Source organism: Coffea arabica, chromosome 11e (genome assembly GCF_036785885.1).
Source record: "Coffea arabica cultivar ET-39 chromosome 11e, Coffea Arabica ET-39 HiFi, whole genome shotgun sequence".
In the NCBI taxonomy this organism is placed as follows: domain Eukaryota; kingdom Viridiplantae; phylum Streptophyta; class Magnoliopsida; order Gentianales; family Rubiaceae; genus Coffea; species Coffea arabica.
In genome coordinates, this window is record NC_092331.1 from 58,727,268 (window position 1) to 58,746,349 (window position 19,082).

The 19,082-nt window shown below is 37.5% G+C and overlaps 3 protein-coding genes across 8 annotated transcripts; all 3 read right to left on the reverse strand.

The window, feature by feature from the left end:
• Positions 1-250: 250 nt before the first annotated feature.
• LOC113717714 (ribulose-1,5 bisphosphate carboxylase/oxygenase large subunit N-methyltransferase, chloroplastic-like) lies at positions 251-4,672 on the reverse strand. Of its 2 annotated transcripts, none has more exons than XM_072072299.1 (6): positions 4,054-4,672; positions 3,906-3,934; positions 3,354-3,613; positions 2,567-2,692; positions 1,498-1,902; positions 251-869 (listed from the first exon to the last, which is right to left on the reverse strand). In XM_072072299.1, the coding sequence occupies exons 1-6, from the start codon at positions 4,542-4,544 to the stop codon at positions 660-662; spliced, it is 1,521 nt and encodes a 506-aa protein (XP_071928400.1). In that variant the 5' UTR covers positions 4,545-4,672; the 3' UTR covers positions 251-659. The 2 variants fall into 2 exon arrangements, with proteins under 2 accessions (XP_071928400.1, XP_027098310.1); XM_027242509.2 differs by having other exon boundaries at positions 3,354-3,565; positions 4,054-4,669.
• Positions 4,673-5,727: 1,055 nt separating this feature from the next.
• Positions 5,728-8,403, reverse strand: LOC113716456 (uncharacterized). The gene is made up of 2 exons (XM_072073050.1): positions 7,276-8,403; positions 5,728-6,093 (listed from the first exon to the last, which is right to left on the reverse strand). Exon 1 carries the CDS (start codon positions 8,185-8,187, stop codon positions 7,381-7,383), a length of 807 nt encoding a protein of 268 aa, XP_071929151.1. The 5' UTR covers positions 8,188-8,403; the 3' UTR covers positions 5,728-6,093; positions 7,276-7,380.
• A 2,714-nt stretch (positions 8,404-11,117) lies between these two features.
• LOC113715450 (phosphate transporter PHO1 homolog 10) lies at positions 11,118-18,570 on the reverse strand. Of its 5 annotated transcripts, none has more exons than XM_072072967.1 (14): positions 18,211-18,570; positions 16,517-17,125; positions 15,416-15,722; positions 15,262-15,310; positions 15,044-15,115; positions 14,571-14,700; positions 14,332-14,407; positions 13,961-14,219; positions 13,770-13,874; positions 13,632-13,676; positions 13,400-13,546; positions 12,259-12,537; positions 12,034-12,170; positions 11,118-11,756 (listed from the first exon to the last, which is right to left on the reverse strand). In XM_072072967.1, the coding sequence occupies exons 2-14, from the start codon at positions 17,061-17,063 to the stop codon at positions 11,636-11,638; spliced, it is 2,274 nt and encodes a 757-aa protein (XP_071929068.1). In that variant the 5' UTR covers positions 17,064-17,125; positions 18,211-18,570; the 3' UTR covers positions 11,118-11,635. The 5 variants fall into 5 exon arrangements, with proteins under 5 accessions (XP_071929068.1, XP_071929066.1, XP_071929069.1 ...); XM_072072965.1 differs by having other exon boundaries at positions 14,332-14,446; positions 18,211-18,568; XM_072072968.1 differs by lacking the exon at positions 13,770-13,874 and having other exon boundaries at positions 14,332-14,446; positions 18,211-18,569.
• Between the last annotated feature and the right edge of the window lie 512 nt (positions 18,571-19,082).

Below are 19,082 nucleotides of genomic sequence, written 5' to 3' on the forward strand. Positions count from 1 at the left end.
AGCGTTCTCTTTGATTAACCCAGCCTTGATGTATCAAAGTTCCTTTTTCTCCATTGGATTGTTAAGCTAAGGGGTTCTGAATCTTTTTACTTATTCGAGGATGAAGAGGACTTACAGGTTGTTATGTAGATGCTAACTCATATCAGTTCGTGAGGGAGTACAGGCCTTAACCTATCTTTGCTTTGTTAGAGTTATAACTACCAATAGCAATCTCGTGTCCCACACTCCCAGGTTCGCAGGCGAGTGCATCTGATTCTAGAACACGTCCACATCGATTGAGGCAAACAGGTGTACAGATCTGTATCTTTAAACAATGTTCCTGCTAAATTTAGGCCAACAGAAGCATGTAAGATTAGCAAGTTCAAAATTTGGAAAACAGAAAGCTCAATCTCCAAGACCATCCTAGGACACGAGTGCAGAGAAGCTCATGAATCCGGACCACTTGCAGACAGTGGCGGGAGTTCAGATTATGAAATATGTGGTGACTGCTTTCCAGAGGATGATGATTGCTGTAGTTGCCTCCTGCAGGATTTAGATGCACTGCCAATGGTGTCCACTTAGAGATGCTCTGCTAATCCCACGTAAACTTGTGTCTGTGTCCTTCCCTCGCAGCATAATACATGAACAAACAAGAAATGTTTGGTGGTGGCTGCTACCCTCTACTCCCAAAAGATTATCTCACCTTGCTCGCCGACTAGACCAAGATCCTTGAGCCTCCTTTCTTGGTAATATTCCAAGCCATCCAACTCTGATTCTCTCTCTGCAAAGATTTTGTCAATGTGTTGCAGTACCTTTTTCTCTCCTGCTCTTATCTTAACAGCCATCTCATGCCTTGTGCAAAGATTTCCTCTCTCTATTAGCTTCTCATCCTGCAGTTTACATCCTCATTAGCATTTTAACAACCTTCTGGTTGAAATATATTATTATGCAGGTCCAGTTTTCAAGACACAGTCAAAACACAGAGACAAACTAACTTTGTAAGCCAACTACTGTCTTACAGGCTACAGTCAAGAAGACTTTCATGGATCCTAGGAATGAGGGGACTATCATGTCCTATTAGAGGAAGAAAAGAGTATAGAGTACTTAAAGAAATAAAATTGAAGGATATGAGCTTGAGATTTTAGGACACAGGAAGACAGAGTATACAATCTATGCAAAATTCTGGAGCCTGTAAGCAACAGCAGTATACAGGCAGTTGCAACATCTCTGCATCATCCATAAAAATCTCATGCCACTTGGATCTGCTTTAACCGTGCTTCCATTTATTGCAATGGTCATATAGATGTTAAGAGGATCTGTTTTCAAATGGTATACTTTGGCAAACAACTATAACAGAATTAAATGAATGAGGACAACTCAGTCTTCTCTCCTAGTCTATCAATTGCCAAGGGAGCATACAAGATAACCACAAGTCCATTAATTTCAGTTAAACAAGATGTGCCAAAGATGCTCAAAAAATGAACTCATTTCGGTCGTAAAGCAAAAGGACTTGCTCACCTGCTCAATGGTGGTGGGGTAGCCAGAAAGTGCAGATTTGCAAGCTTTTTGAACCACTTGACATATAAGCTCCTCATTTGCATGGCTAACAGGCAATTCAAGGTGACCCCAAACAGCATTTCTGAAAATTGATTCCAGAAGAAAAGCATCGGTTCCGCCAAGTGCTACAAGCCGGAGATATGGAAGCATAGCTGGTGGAAGAGGGCGATCCAATTTAACATCAAAGTAAGCAGTTTCACCTAAACCATTTGTCTCAGCAATATCCAGCTTGTCCCCAAAAAATTGATCTGACTCAGAAATTTCTAATGTTAATGTAAATGCATCACGATTTGACCCTGATTCAACGAATCCATAGTCCAAAGCCATATCAGCATTGCTCTTGTTTAAGTCATATTGAATGAAGACCTGCAGAATCAGAATGCCATTGTGTGGTTTTTTAACTTCATAGTTCACTTAGGCCCCGTTTGGGGTTGTGGTGCGTTTACAAAAAAAGCGCTTTTAAGCACTAAAAGTACTTTTACAGTGTTTGGTAACTAATTTCCCGTAACTTAAGCAGCCCAACTTTTGGTAACTTAAAAGAACTTGTGTCAGAAATCCTTCTTTATAAGCCACCGCAACCCCAAATGGGGCCTTACTCTAATTGGGTGAAATAATTGGTGACTTCACACTTAGCATTCTAACCAGTTGGAACTGATTCACATATTGTACATTGTCAAAGTGCATTTATATCCCACCTCAACTAACTGAAGTTAGAAGAGAAAGGACCCTTAAACTCAGATCTCATACCTAGTTAGCTCCTAGAATGGTTCTCTTCTCTTTTGTTGTCTCAGGTGTAAATGGTCATTGACCAATACACTGATATACAAGCAATAGAAGGTAAAGGAAATACTTATGAGAAAGACATACTAGGAGTTACAAGACAATCCATGGTATAACAAGATAAGTTACATATTCAAGTTTAACAAATTTAAGTGCCCATTTGTGCGTGTGTGTGTTTGTACAGATATCCCTGAGGCAGCATTTTTAACTAAGTGAAAAAGTATATATACTTTCAGCTAATAAACCTCACCTGTTCACCAGCCTTAAGGTGTAACGGGCTCCTCAGAGAAAATAGGTAATCCCAAGAGAAAAGACCTGCTGGTCCTCTAACTTCATGCGCATGATCTTCTGTGGTTACAATGTCACTGTGGTTGATCTGATCCATATACCAACTGTCTTAAAAAAATAATTGTCCAAGTGAACTCTATAAAGCTGTTGAAATTATGTTCCACATCAAAGGACTGAACAACTCAAAATTGTTAAGAGTAATAAAAGGGCCACAATTGGTTGTGTCTGACGTATTGACATTTACTCAATCCTCTATATCTGTTTAGAAGTCCTTGTACAATAAAGAAAATAATAATGGAGCTTCAAGATGCTAACAAGAGCCTTTAGGTTTATTATTGCATCTAAGGTTCATACTATCCTTTGTTTTCTCCTTGTATTTATCCCAAGTTTGGCATTAGAATTTTCAGCAACACACAGAGCCTTCGAGTGTGTGTATCATTTCATGTTCGCATTTTTGCTGGACTTCGAAAAACCATCACGTTTCCTCAGTGAGACATTTAGTGCATGCAACGTATGTTCCTAACCAATGAAGCTAAGCAAAGTGCAAATATTTGAGATTTTAACGCAAAATAACATTAAAAAATAAAAAAAGCATTTGGTTTCAAGCATGTTCCAATGGTATATGGTATGGTTAGGATTTTTATCTTTTCACCAATTTTAACAACTATTTTGAAAAAGGATCCACCAGCACATGAAATTTGAAAGCAATTACAGCAGAACATGAATCTAACAATACATTCAGGACTTACCAAGTCAGCAAACGGGATTACAACAAGATTCTGATTTCGAAGCCGTGAGAATGCCCTTGATCTGAGTATCCCAAATGCCCAAAAAAACTCGTCCAAAGTTATAGGAGAAGGGAAAAGCTTCTGGTTGGGAAGGATTACTTCTGCTTCCACTTTCAAAAACTCATTTTGCACATACTCTTTCACACCTAATGTCGTGCTCAGTAGTTGTGTCCCTAAAAGACGAAGTAAAAAACATTTCAATCTTGGATGCAGAGCAAAATCTGCAACAAAATAAAAAGCTTCTTCAGCTCCTTTACTTTTCAATTGCTATTTTTACGGATCTTCATTTTGTAAACCTCAAAATTCAATCTTTAGTATATTAGAGACAGCAATTCGAGGAAAAGATAGAAATAGCCAAAAAAATTTCACCAAGATTTTTGTCCTACAAGAGAAATTATATGCCACAATCCCAATTGGTTCAGTTGTAGCACCCCTTGTTAATTGGTGCAAGGTGCACTGCACCCCCGTCACCCCTATGTAAAAAAGCGAAATAAGGAAAACAAACTGGATTACCTTGAAGCTCAGCAAGCTCCTCGTCTGACCTGCACTGGAAGAGCATGTCAAACAATAGGGATCAAAAAGACTCAATCTTGCAAATTTTCAAAAGCAAAAATTTTCTAAAAGAACAGAAAACAAATATAGTAAATTTAGTTGGACCAACCAAAAAATAGTGGAGTCAGTAGACTGTGGAAGAATTTCAAAGTAAAATTTCCATTTAGAATCCTCTCTAGACTTTTCTGCGAGCAAGAATAGAGCTACAGCAATCCAAGGCTTCAAACCAGAACAAACGCTACCAATTTCTGAAGCTGCAGCTGCATCAGGATTGATCCAAAATCTCTTGGGAACCTCCAAAACGACCTCATTTTTAGCAATGTCCCTTGTGGCAACAAGGCCTAAGCCTTCTGGGACAACACCTGGCTTCACTGGAGTTTTCGACGAAACCACGCCTTCATCACAAAGCCACTGCCAGAATGTCTGTACAGATTGGGGAATTTGTGGGTCAGTTTTAGTCGAGAGAACTGAGGTTACAAGTGCTGGTTTCTTCAACTGGAAAGTGGGTTTTGCTTTCCAAAAAGAGAACTTTTTGGGGGGTGTTAAAGGGGAGAGATACGGAAAGGAGGACGACGGATTGAGAGAGAAGAGATTGGACATTGCTATTTCTGCTTGTTTTTCTTTGGTTTGGTTCAATGAGCAGAGAGGCAAAAGATGAGGTTTAAATCCGTGGCAATTATTTATAGCTTCTGATAATGGATAATCATTTCCTTTTCTCTATTCCCCTTATCCCATTACCTCTTTTTCTTTTTTAGTTTTTCCTTGTTTTGGTTGAGCGAACTAAACACGCAATTCGAGCTTTTTGTCTTCTATACAACATAAGAAGACCTTTTGTCTTCCACGGGACAATTCGAGCGTCTTACCCTTCGTAATATACTTGAGGACCGGGGGAAGGTGAGGGTTGAAATTTGAGTTCAGAAATTTGCTTGAGACAACAGTTAAATCTTGCTGGAAGCCTACAAGTTGCTAATTCGAGAAAGTTAATATGTAGCTTTGCTTTTCTTATTTATTATGGTAACCATTCTTCTTCCATTTGCCATTTTCTTAACATCTGCCTTGTTCATACTTGGAAGAATTCTTTTACTCTATGATTGAGTCTTATTAATTTTCCAAGTGAAGCCTATAGCACGTATTAGAGGTTTCGTAATTGCAATTTGTAGTTCAATTCGTAATCTGTGTCCAGTTTCGGAGAATCATGCAACTCCGCTTGAAGGTGGGACAAGCAGTGATGGAATTGCGCAATGCTGAGTCAGTAGCTTCTATAATGCATCAGCAAAAGTTTTGAAGAAAACTGGTACGAGGAAAATACACTTGCAATGGAGGAAGAAACTATTTTTCCACTTTGTTATCTTTCTCCTTGTAACACGCTCCATCCCTGCGTCCCTCTGATACACTGCAGACAGTTCTAGCTTTTTTGCTTCTCCGGAGTCCAAATTTTTTCGTTTAAATAGACTTAACTTTCAATAGGCAATGACTTACAAACGAAGCGAATTTAAAAATATGTGATGACATCTGTGCATCAGAAACGCAACCCCCCCCCCTCCCCCCCTCTTTCACCCAAAGACCAACAAAAACTTTCCCCAAAAAGGGAAACAGCATCCATTAAAAGATTTACCCCTACAGGTTGTATATAGGCCTTAATGCATAAAAGAAGGGAGGGGAAGAGAGGGAGGGAGGGGGGGGGGGGCGCAATCATGAACGATCTTCTCATGCATAAAAGAATAATCAGCTTTCTCCAAAACAAGAACAGTAGATGCAATGTTTTGGAGGAAATGCTCAGCAATAGAGTGACAGGAGTATGTATATATGTAATTCTCATTAAGCTCTTGCCTTGTGATTCATGTAGAAGTAGAACCTTCTATTTCTTGGACAATTAAAGTTTGAAGCTACAAAAGTGCATAAGAAAGAAGACAAATCTAAAAGAAACAACTATTTCACAAGTGCATAAGAAAGAAGACAAATCTTAAAAAAACAACTATTTCACAAACACATAGTACGTATTACCGACAGAGAAGAGAAATAGAGAGCGGAAGAGAAACGAGTCAAAGTTTGTTGAATATTAGACTCAACGTCCATTCACAAAGCAACTCCCTCTGATATCCCTTTGCCAAATTCACATTCCCATTTTCATAGATGCAAACAAAGTTTCCTACGAATGGCAGATCAGATAAAATATCAGATTATCACCAAAGGTCCAGAGCTCAGGCAGGAGACAGCAGACATGCAACATGAGAAATTGTCCACATGAACTTGGATATCTGAACAAAGTAAGAGTGCAGATGCAAGGTTATGCCAGAAGTCATTAGGTCTTACTCATTAAGACTTCCAAATGTGCTTCAAGGCCTAATAGTTATTAACCAATAAGAGAAATTAGAATAAATTCAACTTGCAATACAAGTCAGTAAAGTTTCTTGCTATGGAGGTGAATGCATAAAGTCTTAAGAAACTCTGTGCTCTGGATTGCTCTGGATGCAAGATTATGCCGGAATTCAATTGGTCATATTCATTAAGACTTTCAAATGTGCTTCAAGGCCTAATAGTTATTAACCATTAAGAGAAATTAGAAAAAATTCAACTTGCACTCCAAGTCAGTCAAGTTTCTTGCTATGGAGGTGAATGCTTGAAGTCTTAAGAAACTTTGTGCTCTAGGTTTAAAACTTTATCATTCAGTCTCCAATTCAAGATAGCTGTTGCTGAAATTTGCATCCTTGCTCCTAAACCTATGTCCCATATTTGCAAAAACTCCGTAGTGCTAATTGACATCTATAAGCACACACACCCCACAATCAAACACCACAAATGCACAGAAGCAGGGGAATGTAGAGACAGATTTCACCATCACTTCCCTAAGCAAAACAAAGAATTTGCATTCAGTGTTGACATAACAAGAATCTGAACAAACAGATTCCGCGAAATCCACTGAACTGGTAGCGTCAGAAGCAGAGAAAAGCAATTACCCTCTGAATGCATAACATTCAATGATTGATCTTGTTCAGCTTTACTGGCAATGAACTCTCAAACGTTCCACCAAGATGATTTTACATTCAAATCATTTAAATTTGAGAAAGCAATAAGTTGTACACCAACTTTTTATGAACAAGCAAATCTCACTCAGTTTCAGGTCACAAACACATCCTCACTTTATAATTTATCACGTACACATCCAAAATCAGACCTTAACATAATGTAAGAAATATCATTAAAGCAAAGAACTTTCGATTGCAAAGGAATAATAGTACTACAATTTAGAACTTTCCAGCTAATGTCAAAAGTACAATTATTTCAAATTTATCAATTGTGGTAAAAAATCTCAGCATTTCCCTACAGTTACCTTATAATAATCTCTATAATTCCATTGCTCCCAATCCTCCGCAAAATTCATCATATGAATTGAAAACAGCAAAAAAATTCCTAATTTCCGACAAAAAAGAAAAAGTCAAGAACCCTGATCTTTCTTTTCCTCAGAACCACCCAAAACTCCATCTTTCTCCTCACTTTTTTGCTGAGAAATACCCGAAACCCAATCTTTCTCGTCACTCTTCTGCCCAGGAACACTCAAAGCCCCATCTTTCTCCTTACTCTTCCGCTCCGAATCACCCGAGACTCCGTCTTTCTCTTCAATCTTCTGCTCGGAAACCCCCAAGGCTCCATCTTTATCGGAATTTTCCACTGATGCTGATTCCTCATTCCCCTTCTCAGTTTCTTTTTCTTTATCTTTCTCCAATTCCTTTCTGGCCTCCTCTTGAGCAGCCTTCTCAGCCAGCAAAAGTGGGCCATAATAATCAGCATGAGCTTCCATACATCTCTTCAAATTACCAGTAATCTCAGCGCACTTGTCCACAATGTCTTCATTCTTTGCTTCACCTTCTTCAACACACTTTTCCCACTCAATAAAAACGTCCTTACATCCTCCCCCTTTCATAAATAAGCAAAACCCACATTCCCCCTCCTCCTCCTCCTCCTCTCCTCCTCCTTCAACCTCCCCTTCTGGGACGGCGTCGTCTTTTTTGAGTTCCAAGTCCTCTGACTGATTTTCTGACGGTGGATCCGATGATTCTTCCACTGCGGTATTGGCTTCACGCGGTGTATGATCATGGGTTGCCTCCGACAGGGGCTTAGAATTGTGGGTTGGTGGGGAAACCGAGGGTGGCATGGCGGCGGAGGCTGTTTTTGTGGCGGTGGTAGCGGAGGTGGTGGGGGAACTAGGGTTTTCTGATGAAGTCGTAGACAAATTGCCTCCCATGGCAGTTTCCTTCTTAAACCCTCTATTTCTCTTAAACCCTTTCTGTCTCTCTCCGACTTTTTCTATTTTATTGTTAATTGTTTGTTGTGGAATTTTAACTTTAAAACGGTTCCTTCGTTCGTTTTTAGGGCTGAATAGTAAGCAAAGTATAGGTATAGAGTTTTGGTGATTACAATTCTCATGGCTTGGGGATGAAGTCAGTTTAAAAGATAAAATCCAATTTCAATTTGACAAATGGGGTTGACGACTAGATAAAGTTTTGGTTTCCTTTTTTTGTTTAAAATTAATGGACGGGCAACTTATAGAAAAAATAAATAAATAAATAAATTATGGATGGGCATAATTTTTTGTAGTTTTATATTTCAAATTTCAATTTTGAGTCTTCTTTTGTTTCATTTGTGCAATTTTTAATTTGGAAAAATAGTTTAAAACGCTCTTCATATTTTGTAAAGTAACTTTTTTCGCCCCTTATTTTTAAAAGTGTAATTTTACGTCCCTTATAAATTCACATTGATCAAATTTGGTCCCTATCTAGGTTTTCGATTAGTTTTTTATTTCGTCTGGCAAAATCAATTAAAGATATATTACATGCTATTTGTACTATTCAAGTGAAATCAAATAGATATATACATGGGTTTAAAAAAAAACTATTAGCACACATGATTAATGAGCGATGAAAAAATTCATTTTGAAAAATATGAAAAATGAAAAAATTTATTTTGTAAAATATGAGGGACGAAAAAATTCATTTTATGAAATGTGAGTGACTGTGAATCGAAATATGTAAAATTTGATTTAATAATTTTGCCCTTAAAAAATGATCACGTGCAAAGCACGTAGTGAATTCCGTCCAAAAACTAGTCGAAAACCTAGGTAAGAACCAAATTTAATCAATATGAATTTGTAAGGGACGTAAAATTACACTTTTAAAAATGAATGATGAAAAAAGTTATTTTGTAAAATATTAGGAATATTTTGAACGATTTTCCCTTTTAAGTTAGTAATTTTGTCAAAAGAGAACAAAGAAATCAAGTTAGTGATTCGGCAATTGTAATCAAAATTGAAGTTCTATGTAAGTTACACTACCATTATATGGAAAAAAAATTATTTGCTTACATTACAACCACAATTTTTAACATAGCTTTTTTAAAAAAATTATTTGCTTACATTACAACCACAATTTTTAACATAGCTTTTTATCTCACATACACCACGTCACAAAAAGTTCTACAATAATTATTTTAATAATCTCCTATCGAAACACACTCACTTTTTGTTAATCACACTTTTCCTATTTATTTTATCATATAATCTAATAAAAAAATTATTGATAAAAATAATATTGAAAGTATGATTAACAAAAGGGCATTGTAATTAATATTTTCTTTAAAAAAAAAGGAATAATAATCTTTTGTACCCAAGGATTCTTCTGCCTTACTGTTTTTTTTTGTTTTCTCCCTTTGTTCTATATTTATTTACACACTCAAGAGCAACTTATTTGGGGTAACCTTTTTTTTTTAATATGACATTATGTTATGTTTAGTAGCTTTTTTTTTTTAAGTTTTAAAACTACTAATATTATCTTCACATTTTCTTTACTAAAAAATTTTTAAAAAACTCTAATGATGGAGATTCACTTTTCCTTCGTTTCTGTCTCTCTCTCTCTCTCGTTTGCGATTTCTCTAAATTAATTGAAGTGCATTTAATTCGTCTATTTCACTTATGAAATTATCTTGATTTCATAAAAATCCATTGATGACTAGACTCTTGGCAGCCACTGCTTACGTATTTCATGCAAGTGTTAGGAATAGATGTCAAGAAGTAAGACGCGAAAGTTCAAAGCAGCAAAACAGACATAAAATGCAACTTCCAGAACTCCTAGCTTACGAGTCCACAACTACAACAACTGTACGTAAATTCTGAAGGATAAAAAAAAAATGCATATATCAATCCAAGATCCAAGCTGTGACTGACCCCAACCTCTTCCTGGCCGCCTCCTCCTCCTCCTCCCTCCGCGCAGCCTTCTCAGCCTGCAACAGTGGGCCGCAGTAATCAGGATGTGCTCTTACGCACCCCTTCAGCACCGTAGTAATGTTAAAGCTCTTGACCACTTCCCTTTGAACATATGCTCTGTTAATCTCTTTGACAGCTTCCTCCTCATCATCATCATCTGCCTTTTCTAAACATTCTTCCACACAGTTTTGCCACTCTTCCAAAACTATAATGTCTTTAAAACGGTGGTCTTTCCAAAATAGGCGAAACCCGCAAATAGCCTCTTCTACTTCTTTTCCTCCTCCTTCTCCTCTGACCTCATGACCTTCTGGAACGGCGAAGTCTTTTTTGACTTGTGAGTTATCTTCCGATGATGATTTTTCTGCTGCGGCTCCTTCGGTTCCTGCAGGGGTTGTGGCCCCTGTGGGTTCATGGTTTGGCTCTGATTCAAGTGTTGAATTGTGGGTTTCTTGGGAAGTTGGGGATGACATAGCAGAGGTGGAGGCCAAATTGGTTGCCATGGAAGTTGTTTTTTGAAGAGCCTCTTACAAACGATTTAGTACTTTCTTTTCTGGGGACTCGACTCGAGAAGAATTCACAAGTATAACGTTTGGGCGCTTACTTGGAGACAAAGCCAGTCCATGCAGCCATGCAAGTCCACAACCAAAAGGAAACTTTAAAACCTACTTATTTTGATTTGAGTGCTGATTACTTTTTTAAGTTTTATTATGGATGGATTGGATTCTATTAGCTTCTTAGCCCTTTTCCTATAAAATAAAGATCATAAGGTTCTCAGCTTTACCTGTACACTTCCAATTTGGGCCCCAATTTTCCTGTTTTTTGGGATGTTTTTTTTGGTGATTGAACAATTGGTAGTTGTATTTGAACTTGAAGGTCTGTTTTTACTAGTTAAAACCTATATATATGATCCAGAAGTGTAATGAAAAGCATGCGAATTTGACAATTAGTATCATTATCAGTACTGGACATTTTCAAATGACACTTGCTAGGGTCAATCTACGTTTGCCACACAAATGACTACTCTATCATGGAGTCCCAAAGTTGGCTCAACGTCTTCATCTTCTTCTTTTCCGCTCTGCAACAAAAGAGGAAGGATGCAACGATAGTTAGGTCCCATCTGCCAGTTCCTTGCCGAATGCGACTAGTAGCATTTGAATGAGCAGAAGTTTTGACAGTAATTTGTTGCCGGGCGGACCAAAAACAGGCAACTCTGAACTAAATGACATTCACCACGAATCTAGCTAGATCAAAACTCCTACAAAGTGGTAAAATGCCTCTGTTATTTGTCTATTTGACACTTGTTAAAAAAAAAAAAAAAGAATGATCATTGAGCTGGCGGGTGATAACAATCCATTTGCGACACCACTTCTTTGACGGAAGAGTATCATTGGATAGTTTCATAGCCAGCCAGAAGTCATATAAAAGCTATAGATGTTTAATCATCCTTGTCATCAATCTCATCATTCTCGTCATTCTCGTCATTGTAATTGAAAGGCAGTGGGACCGACTTGAATGCTCTGTACTTTCCAACATTGTTTAAATGCTCATTCTCCAACCTGATGGAGTAAAAAAAGATTTCGTGTTAAAGTCCCCTTTTTTTCTCTATGGTTCTGTGAAAGCACAACGACAAGATTGTTTCCAGTAGTTACTCCAAGCAAGGAAATAAGGTCATGTTAAAGTAGCTAATGAATGCATGGATTGAAGTACAGAAGCAGACGCAATGATATGGAAATGTCTTGGTTGAGCCAAGTGCCCGATTAAATCTATGGCTTGGGAGACTGGCACTGCCAAAAGGCACCATGGTTAAATTGCAAGTAAATAAGGAGAATTTACCTGAAAAAGTTCCACATCCCACGCCGAAGGATTTCCAGGCTAGAAAATGTGATTAAAATTGCATTTCCACTGAGGGAATGCAAATCAAAGGGCAATACCAGTTGTAGCCAAGCAAATCTTAGAAGAACATCCAATACCTGATAAGAAAAACACAACACATAACACAACAGACATCTTACTCTACAAGAAACCCAATAAATTGCGAGAAGATGCTTTTCACATTACCATAGCTGAAAAGTACACACTCTTGTGGGAAAGAATAAGCTTATCTCTCAAAAGAAAGTTGTTTGATTTCTTGTGAAGAAGTCCCCAATCCACTACAATATCCCAGTACGTGTTCATGATAGTTGCAATTGCTGAGCTCGCAATGGCCAATATCTTCCATGTCAAACCCTTCCTCAGTTCAAAAGCCGTTCGGATGACAACTGCAATAATTGTTGAGAAATATCTCACAGCATTACATCCGTGACAGTAATCTCTCTCTTCCAACAGTCGTCGGACACACTACAAAGTCACATGGAGCCTATGATTGTTCCAGTTGGCCAAAAAAGCAATGTTATTGCTAAATAAAGAACCAACAAGCGCACAGTAAGTAGATATCAGCTCTTTTTTGGGTTCAGAAGGAGCACAAGTGAAGTATTTTGGATATCTCAGTTGTGAAGTCCTAATAATTACCAAACATGAAGAGTAAAATAAAAGATTCTAGGAAACAGGTTGCATAAGTTTTTAACTGCTGGACTGTGAACACAGGTCTTGATGCTCTTCATTAACAATTTATTGTTTCACTTGCCTTTGTCAATCACAGGCCTCTCCATTTCTTTTTCAGTAATTACTACATAGTTCCTTATACTGTACAAGCGAGTAGAAAATGAGAGGATCAACTATTTATGAAGGCTTAGACGCATCAACAATTTATTGAACTTTCTTGTGCAATTTCTTAGAGCCCTTATCTTGACAATTATATTAACAAAGAACTAGAAAAGATTTGCATTTAAGTTCTGGATACTAAGAATGAGCTAGCGGAATAACCATCAGAAGAAAAGCAGTTTATATTAGTTAGCCACATATATACAACAAGGCCAAACAGAAAGTACCATGGATTTGTTAGTCCAAAATCTATTTCCTGCATTAGCAATGTCAGAGGTTTCTCTGTTTTATACCTGTAAGTGGGTTACATCTTGGTGAATATAATTGTTGAACATGAGATAGGTAAACTAATGAAATAAAAAGAAAGAACGACGTGTCACCAAGATGATTCATTACATCATGCTCGAAGCCATATTGCTGTTAAAATCTTTTGATGGATCATAAAGCATGAATGTTTGCGGAGTTAAAAACTCAATGAGGAGAATGAATTGAGTGAGACCTGAAGGAAGCGAAGCCAGTATGGTATGACTGCAATAATGAAGTAGAAAACGGCATAGACATCACGAGTAGTACACTTATTTTGTCCCTTAGAAGTCCCATAACCGTAGTAGCAAATATAGTACTCAATGCTCCTCATCGCCTGTATCTGTAATTGAACAAAATACAAAACATAAAAATAGGAGCAAAGTATCCCAAACAAAAACCCCCTGAAGCATAAGTAAGATCTAGACCTGGCTAGTGAGTTGGTCTGCCAAAAAAAAATCTGGAAGAGTGACCTGCATGAATGCAGAATTCAGAAAAGAACGTAGTCATAAATATGTATACCTCTATAATTATGTTCATATACAAAATTTTCCAGGCAAAATTACCTTATAAAGAGGAGCACAGATACAGCGAAATATGCTTTTCATTAGGAATACACGACTTGAATGATAGATAATGTTGAAAGGACAGAACATAATGATGAATATAACCTATATTATCAACAAAATACTTCAGCCCATAAATGGAATCAATGTAGCAGTAGTTGATCAACATTTGGTTGATAATTGGATCTCACAGTGATCAGGCCTAAAGGCATGAATTTGGCATATTTCTGGTGATCTTGAGCTCCTGAGTCCATCTGTATGTGCAAATGTACCAGGAAAGTGGCAAGAGCAAGCATTGCAAGTCCATTCCCGAGGAGAAATACTTCCTGATAACCTAATTCAGTTCCCTGTTTGAAACCAAATATAAAAGGATAGTTGATCCTGTAGCGCCTCCAGAAATATATGTTTGCAGCATACAAGAGCGTATGTAGAACAAGATAGGCATGGAAACTGCAAGAAGATTTTGTATTCAGGATAGAGGAACTAAAGACAGAATAGAAAAGTGAACTCCTAAGAAACGTATCACATACTCAAACAAAGGAAGAGGGAAGTTCTCTGTTACCTGTAAAGTGGCAAAATGCTGTTTATGTACAAGTTTCCATCCTCTATTAATCTTTTAGCTTCTAGTAGTAATATAACTGCAATTAGAAGTGCGATCGTGAAACCAGAAAAGAAGCCTGGAAAGATCAAATTGGATTACCAGCTAAACCAAAATAAAGATTCCCTTATTAAGAAGAGTTGAATGTTACAAGCTACTTTTCAAGTTTGAAGCAGCCTATTCTGGCAACAATCTTTCTTCACCTGAAAAGAATGTTATGCAGTGCTTTTCTGTTTTCTGTTTTGGCCTCAATAACTTCATGCCCTCTCTGCGGTTAGACTTTGCAAAGTGCTTGATAAAGGTTGCCTCCACCCTCTCCAAGAGCCCACTAACCTGAGACAGCATAAAGTAAGGAATACAAATAGCATTATTGTAATTACTTTCAAAGACCACATTCTTGAAACTTGAGAATTAACCATTGTTGAGAAACAAAGAACACAACAATGTGGACCTTAATCGCATCTTTCAACCCAATTCAATCTTTTAAAAGAGGAACTCTCAAAATAAGAGAGCAAATATATGTGTGCTCCTTGGTTTGAAGATCGGTATCAGTCTCTTATGTACATTTAAGAATTCACTCTATCATGTCTTAGATGCATTAACTCAATATTGAAATTATACAAAACATGATATCAACCTGTTATATGGTTATAAACGAGTAGCAGAATAAACAAACCTCATCACAACTCCCAAGGTAAGAACTATCTACCATTCTCATGTATGGTCTCGCTGCATTCCTTGATGTAATCTGCACACAGGAAAAGGTTAGATGACAATTTCTGCTTCCACTTTACCAATCACAGAACTTCCAGAATTGGCTTTCAAATGAAGATTCTTCATTTAACAACATATTGGAAGGTTCCAATCTGAAAAGCTTGGAGATTAGTGTCATACCTTTTCATACTTTTTTAAAATCTTGGAAAATGCCGAGAGGTTCATGAAACTGTGACATCGTCCATGAAATGAACAACAAATTCATTATTTGAAAATGAAGCAAAAACTGTTTTAAGAATTCAATGAAATACAACAGAAAGTTAACATTCCTGACCTGTAGTTTTTGAGAAGTTGAAGCTTCTTATAGTACTCAGAAAAAATATTTTTTAGTCTTTCCTCAACTTTCTTTAGCTCATCTTTGTTGAAACTCAAGCCCTTTTCTTTCTCATCCATCAAGAAGCCTCTAATAGTTGATATTGGACTTTCTAATGGATTAGTAATCTTCACTCTATCAAGGATATCTAAAGAATGTGTTTCATTTTCTCTGACATTTGCATCCTCCCTTAAAGAACTCCCAGTGACTTTGTCATTGTTCAGATGCTGTAGTTCTACTGGAGATTCTAAATCAGTTTGCTCCGTTGCTGTATATTGGCATGTTAATGTAAAACCTCAGAGCAGTTATGAAAATCAATAAAAGAGACGGTAATGCTTATGAATCAGCATTGCCTCACTGCTTGAACAGTCAATTTTTGCAGTATTACAAATTTCAACTCTAAGTCTGCCATTTCTCACACTTGTTCTGTATGAAGGCAAATTAAGAAGTATGAGAATATAATTTCTAGAATGGGTTCTGAAGCAATTGACAACACGTGGATCATTGTAAACAAGGTTATACATGACTTGCGCTAATTCATTCAGTTCCACAATCATAAGCGTATTGAAACCACATTATCAAATTTCTGCAAGCTTGCGGAAATATGAAGAAGCCATCAGCGCTGTATGTTGTATTTTGGCCTTGAAAAAACTAGTTATTTCTGTTGTCCCAGTTTAACAATCCTAAGAATTTAGCACTTGCTGTGTCACATGGAAATACTTACAATCAATGAGATACCACGCCCACAAACTAACAAGTAAATTTCAAGCTTTCCTGGTTAATATCACAGATGGTACAATTTCAATCTCTTTAAAAGAACAATCAGTGTTGAATAACACCTTTCTGTCGTTATCTCTTCTGCATATTTTGAACACATCAGCGTAGAAATTCCAGTTCTTGAAATTCATTCACAAACTAGTTTTCAGTTCAATTCAGATGCCACACTTAGTAGTCTTTGTACTGTATTTAGCTCACTCAGATGCATATTGCATCTCAAATCGGTCTAGCTGTGCTCACTTTCTGATTTAGGGGACAAAGCCGTAATGTAGTTTATGCACTTACCTGCAGCTCTACTAGGGGAACTAGTTTTTGAGTCTGCTGAATTTTTGACATCTGTAGGGATGCCTTTTGGAGAGCTTGATGTACCACGATGTGGATTCATCACCTTAGTTCGGAAAGCAATCAATGCATCCATCTGTTTATTGAGCAAAGATGCTTCATTTATCACTTCTTCCACCTTGTCCTTATAAAAGGTATTGACCTTGTTGAGCTCCTCATCAAGTTTTCTAAAGAATGTTTTCTCATTCTCTCCTCCTTCTTCAGGGGACAAAAGAAACTCTGTGTTGTATAACTTTCTAGAGTTCTGCTGTTTAACAGTATTTACAGCTATAGCTTGGTCTTCTATATCCCCCATGCCATAACTGTTTCTAGCTTGTAGATTTAGACCACTAGAGTTTCTCTTTTGAGCAGATCTTAATGGAGTTGGAGGTTGCTTACTTTGTTTGAGTCGACGGATCTCTTGCAATACATGTTTGAGTCCGTTATAGTCAACATAGGCTTCTGTCCACTCAGGGACCTTTTGTTTTTTAAATGCCTTGCCAAACTTCATTTCTGCATTGTACTGCAGACAATGTGGTTGTACCTCCTTTCTACACAATCATGTATATATTTCTACAAAATACAAGAGAAAAGTGAAATTAAGTGCCGTTTCTCCACCATGCAACATGAGTTGGGTTGGAAACAAATTGTAGTATGCAACAGGAGAAGGAAATTGACAAACACTGTAGAATCATCGCAATTAATTGTCAACTAATTATAGTACAGAAAATCAATCGATCAAGCATGTGTATCTGAACATGGTCAAAATGCACATGAAATAAATCTAGCCAGTAACTACATCTCATAGTGGAGAGGAAACCTTATGCTTTTCCAGAATTTCAAGACCACTTGTCACCCTGAACGACTTCTCTTTCTTCCAAATGACAAGGAACTCTAGTTGTCTATTAACAAAAAATTTTTATTTATGTTCAAACAATAACACCACCGTGAATTCACATCCGTAGCTCAGTACAGAATTAATCATTAGCCTATTGCTATAACGAGATGAACTCCAGAAGTCAGCCTGGGGGGTTGGCTGGCTGAGATTAATTTGACTGGTTCACTTCCATGACTATATAATCCCTATCAATACTTCTTAACCAACAAGAATTACATAATGATTTAACCAAACATAATTTCTTTTATTTTCTTCACCTCTTCTTCTAACACTGCTAGTAAAATTTCAAACACTACAACCTAAGGGAAAACCAGCCAATTTAACTTTAAAAAAAGAATCGCGTAACAGATTCGTAATAGTATTCCAAACTACATTTTAGCGTATACAACTTAACATTACCCAAACTCATCAATCCTTTCTCTTAAGCTAAATGTAGCTCGAATTTTTGGACAGAACAAAACAGATAACAAATCAAATCAACAGCAAATATATATATATATATATATATAAACGCATTCGAAAGCTTCAATCGCGCAATCCAAATTCAGAAGCAAGCACTATATCTCGGGCGGTGCATGCATGAGATTTTCATTTATCCCCATGATTTATTACAGCTTTCACAATAATTATTAAAACTATTCTACTATCACGCACAGCACTACTCGAAAATGAGTGTTCTAGCCTGTTTTTTAGTGCGTGTGAGAGAGAGAGAGAGAGAGAAACTGTGTACTGAATAGAAAAGCCTAGAGAGAGAAAGTGCCTCAGTCGCGGAGAGAGCTGAGAAGCGCAGAGCAGAGCAGAAAACGGTTTTAGAACCCAGAATGTGAATGCATGAGATGTTTCTAAACCCCTCCCTCCCAAGTTTCTTGTGCTGCTTTGCCACTGCTTCATTTGCTGTTAACGAGCCGAGTCGAGCTCGAGCATGTGATAATCGAGCTCGACTCGAACCCCTAATCGAGCCAACTCGAGCTCGCTCGATTAGTAATTCGAGCTTCACAAACTATTCGAGATCGACTCGATGTGCTCGGTAGAAAACTCGAGCTCGAGCTCGAACTCGAGTTCAAAATCGAGTCGAGCTTATCGAGCTCGAACTCGAGCTTGTAGAATATCAAATACACAATTAAAATGACGCTAATACCCTTACTATTCAAGCAATTTCGATTTCGAACTCGAGCCTATCGAGCTTGTAGAGTATCAAATACATAATGAAATGACACTAATACCCCTACTATTCGAGCCTATCGAGCTTAAACGAGCCGAGCTCGGCTCGTTTCTCTCAATAAACGAGCCGAGTCGAGCCCTTATCGAGCCGGGTCGAGCTCGGCTCGCGAGCTGCCCGGTTCGATTAACAGCTCTATGCTTCAACTTCTCAGTTAGTTAGGGTGGGGGAATTTGGTGGTGTTAAGACCACCGTAAAGGGTAGCATAAGATGCGATCGCAACCGTACGAATCTTTGAAATTTTGATTTCTGAAATGCGACCACAAACGTTTAATGTTCGAATCCCACATGCAACAAGTTCGAAGATGTGTTCTTGAATATATATAAACGTGTTCTTTGTCTTTTTTTTTCTCTTTCTTTCTTTTCCCGTTAATTGTTACCATACTGGTACCACCATATCAGATTTGTCCCAT

What these genes read in the sequence shown, in the direction of transcription:
- LOC113717714 (XM_072072299.1), bottom strand. Translation starts at nt 4,544, where the DNA reads ATGTCCAATCTCTTCTCTCTCAATCCGTCGTCCTCCTTTCCGTATCTC. An exon ending in TAATCCCGTTTGCTGACTTG is followed by an intron (nt 2,693 to 3,353) that starts GTAAGTCCTGAA and finishes TATATGGATCAG; the next exon opens with ATCAACCACAGTGACATTGT. An exon ending in ACCCCACCACCATTGAGCAG is followed by an intron (nt 870 to 1,497) that starts GTGAGCAAGTCC and finishes TGTAAACTGCAG; the next exon opens with GATGAGAAGCTAATAGAGAG.
- LOC113716456 (XM_072073050.1), bottom strand. Translation starts at nt 8,187, where the DNA reads ATGGGAGGCAATTTGTCTACGACTTCATCAGAAAACCCTAGTTCCCCC.
- LOC113715450 (XM_072072965.1), bottom strand. Translation starts at nt 17,063, where the DNA reads ATGAAGTTTGGCAAGGCATTTAAAAAACAAAAGGTCCCTGAGTGGACA. An exon ending in GTGTGTACTTTTCAGCTATG is followed by an intron (nt 12,171 to 12,258) that starts GTAATGTGAAAA and finishes TTTTCTTATCAG; the next exon opens with GTATTGGATGTTCTTCTAAG. An exon ending in GGGATGTGGAACTTTTTCAG is followed by an intron (nt 11,757 to 12,033) that starts GTAAATTCTCCT and finishes TTACTCCATCAG; the next exon opens with GTTGGAGAATGAGCATTTAA.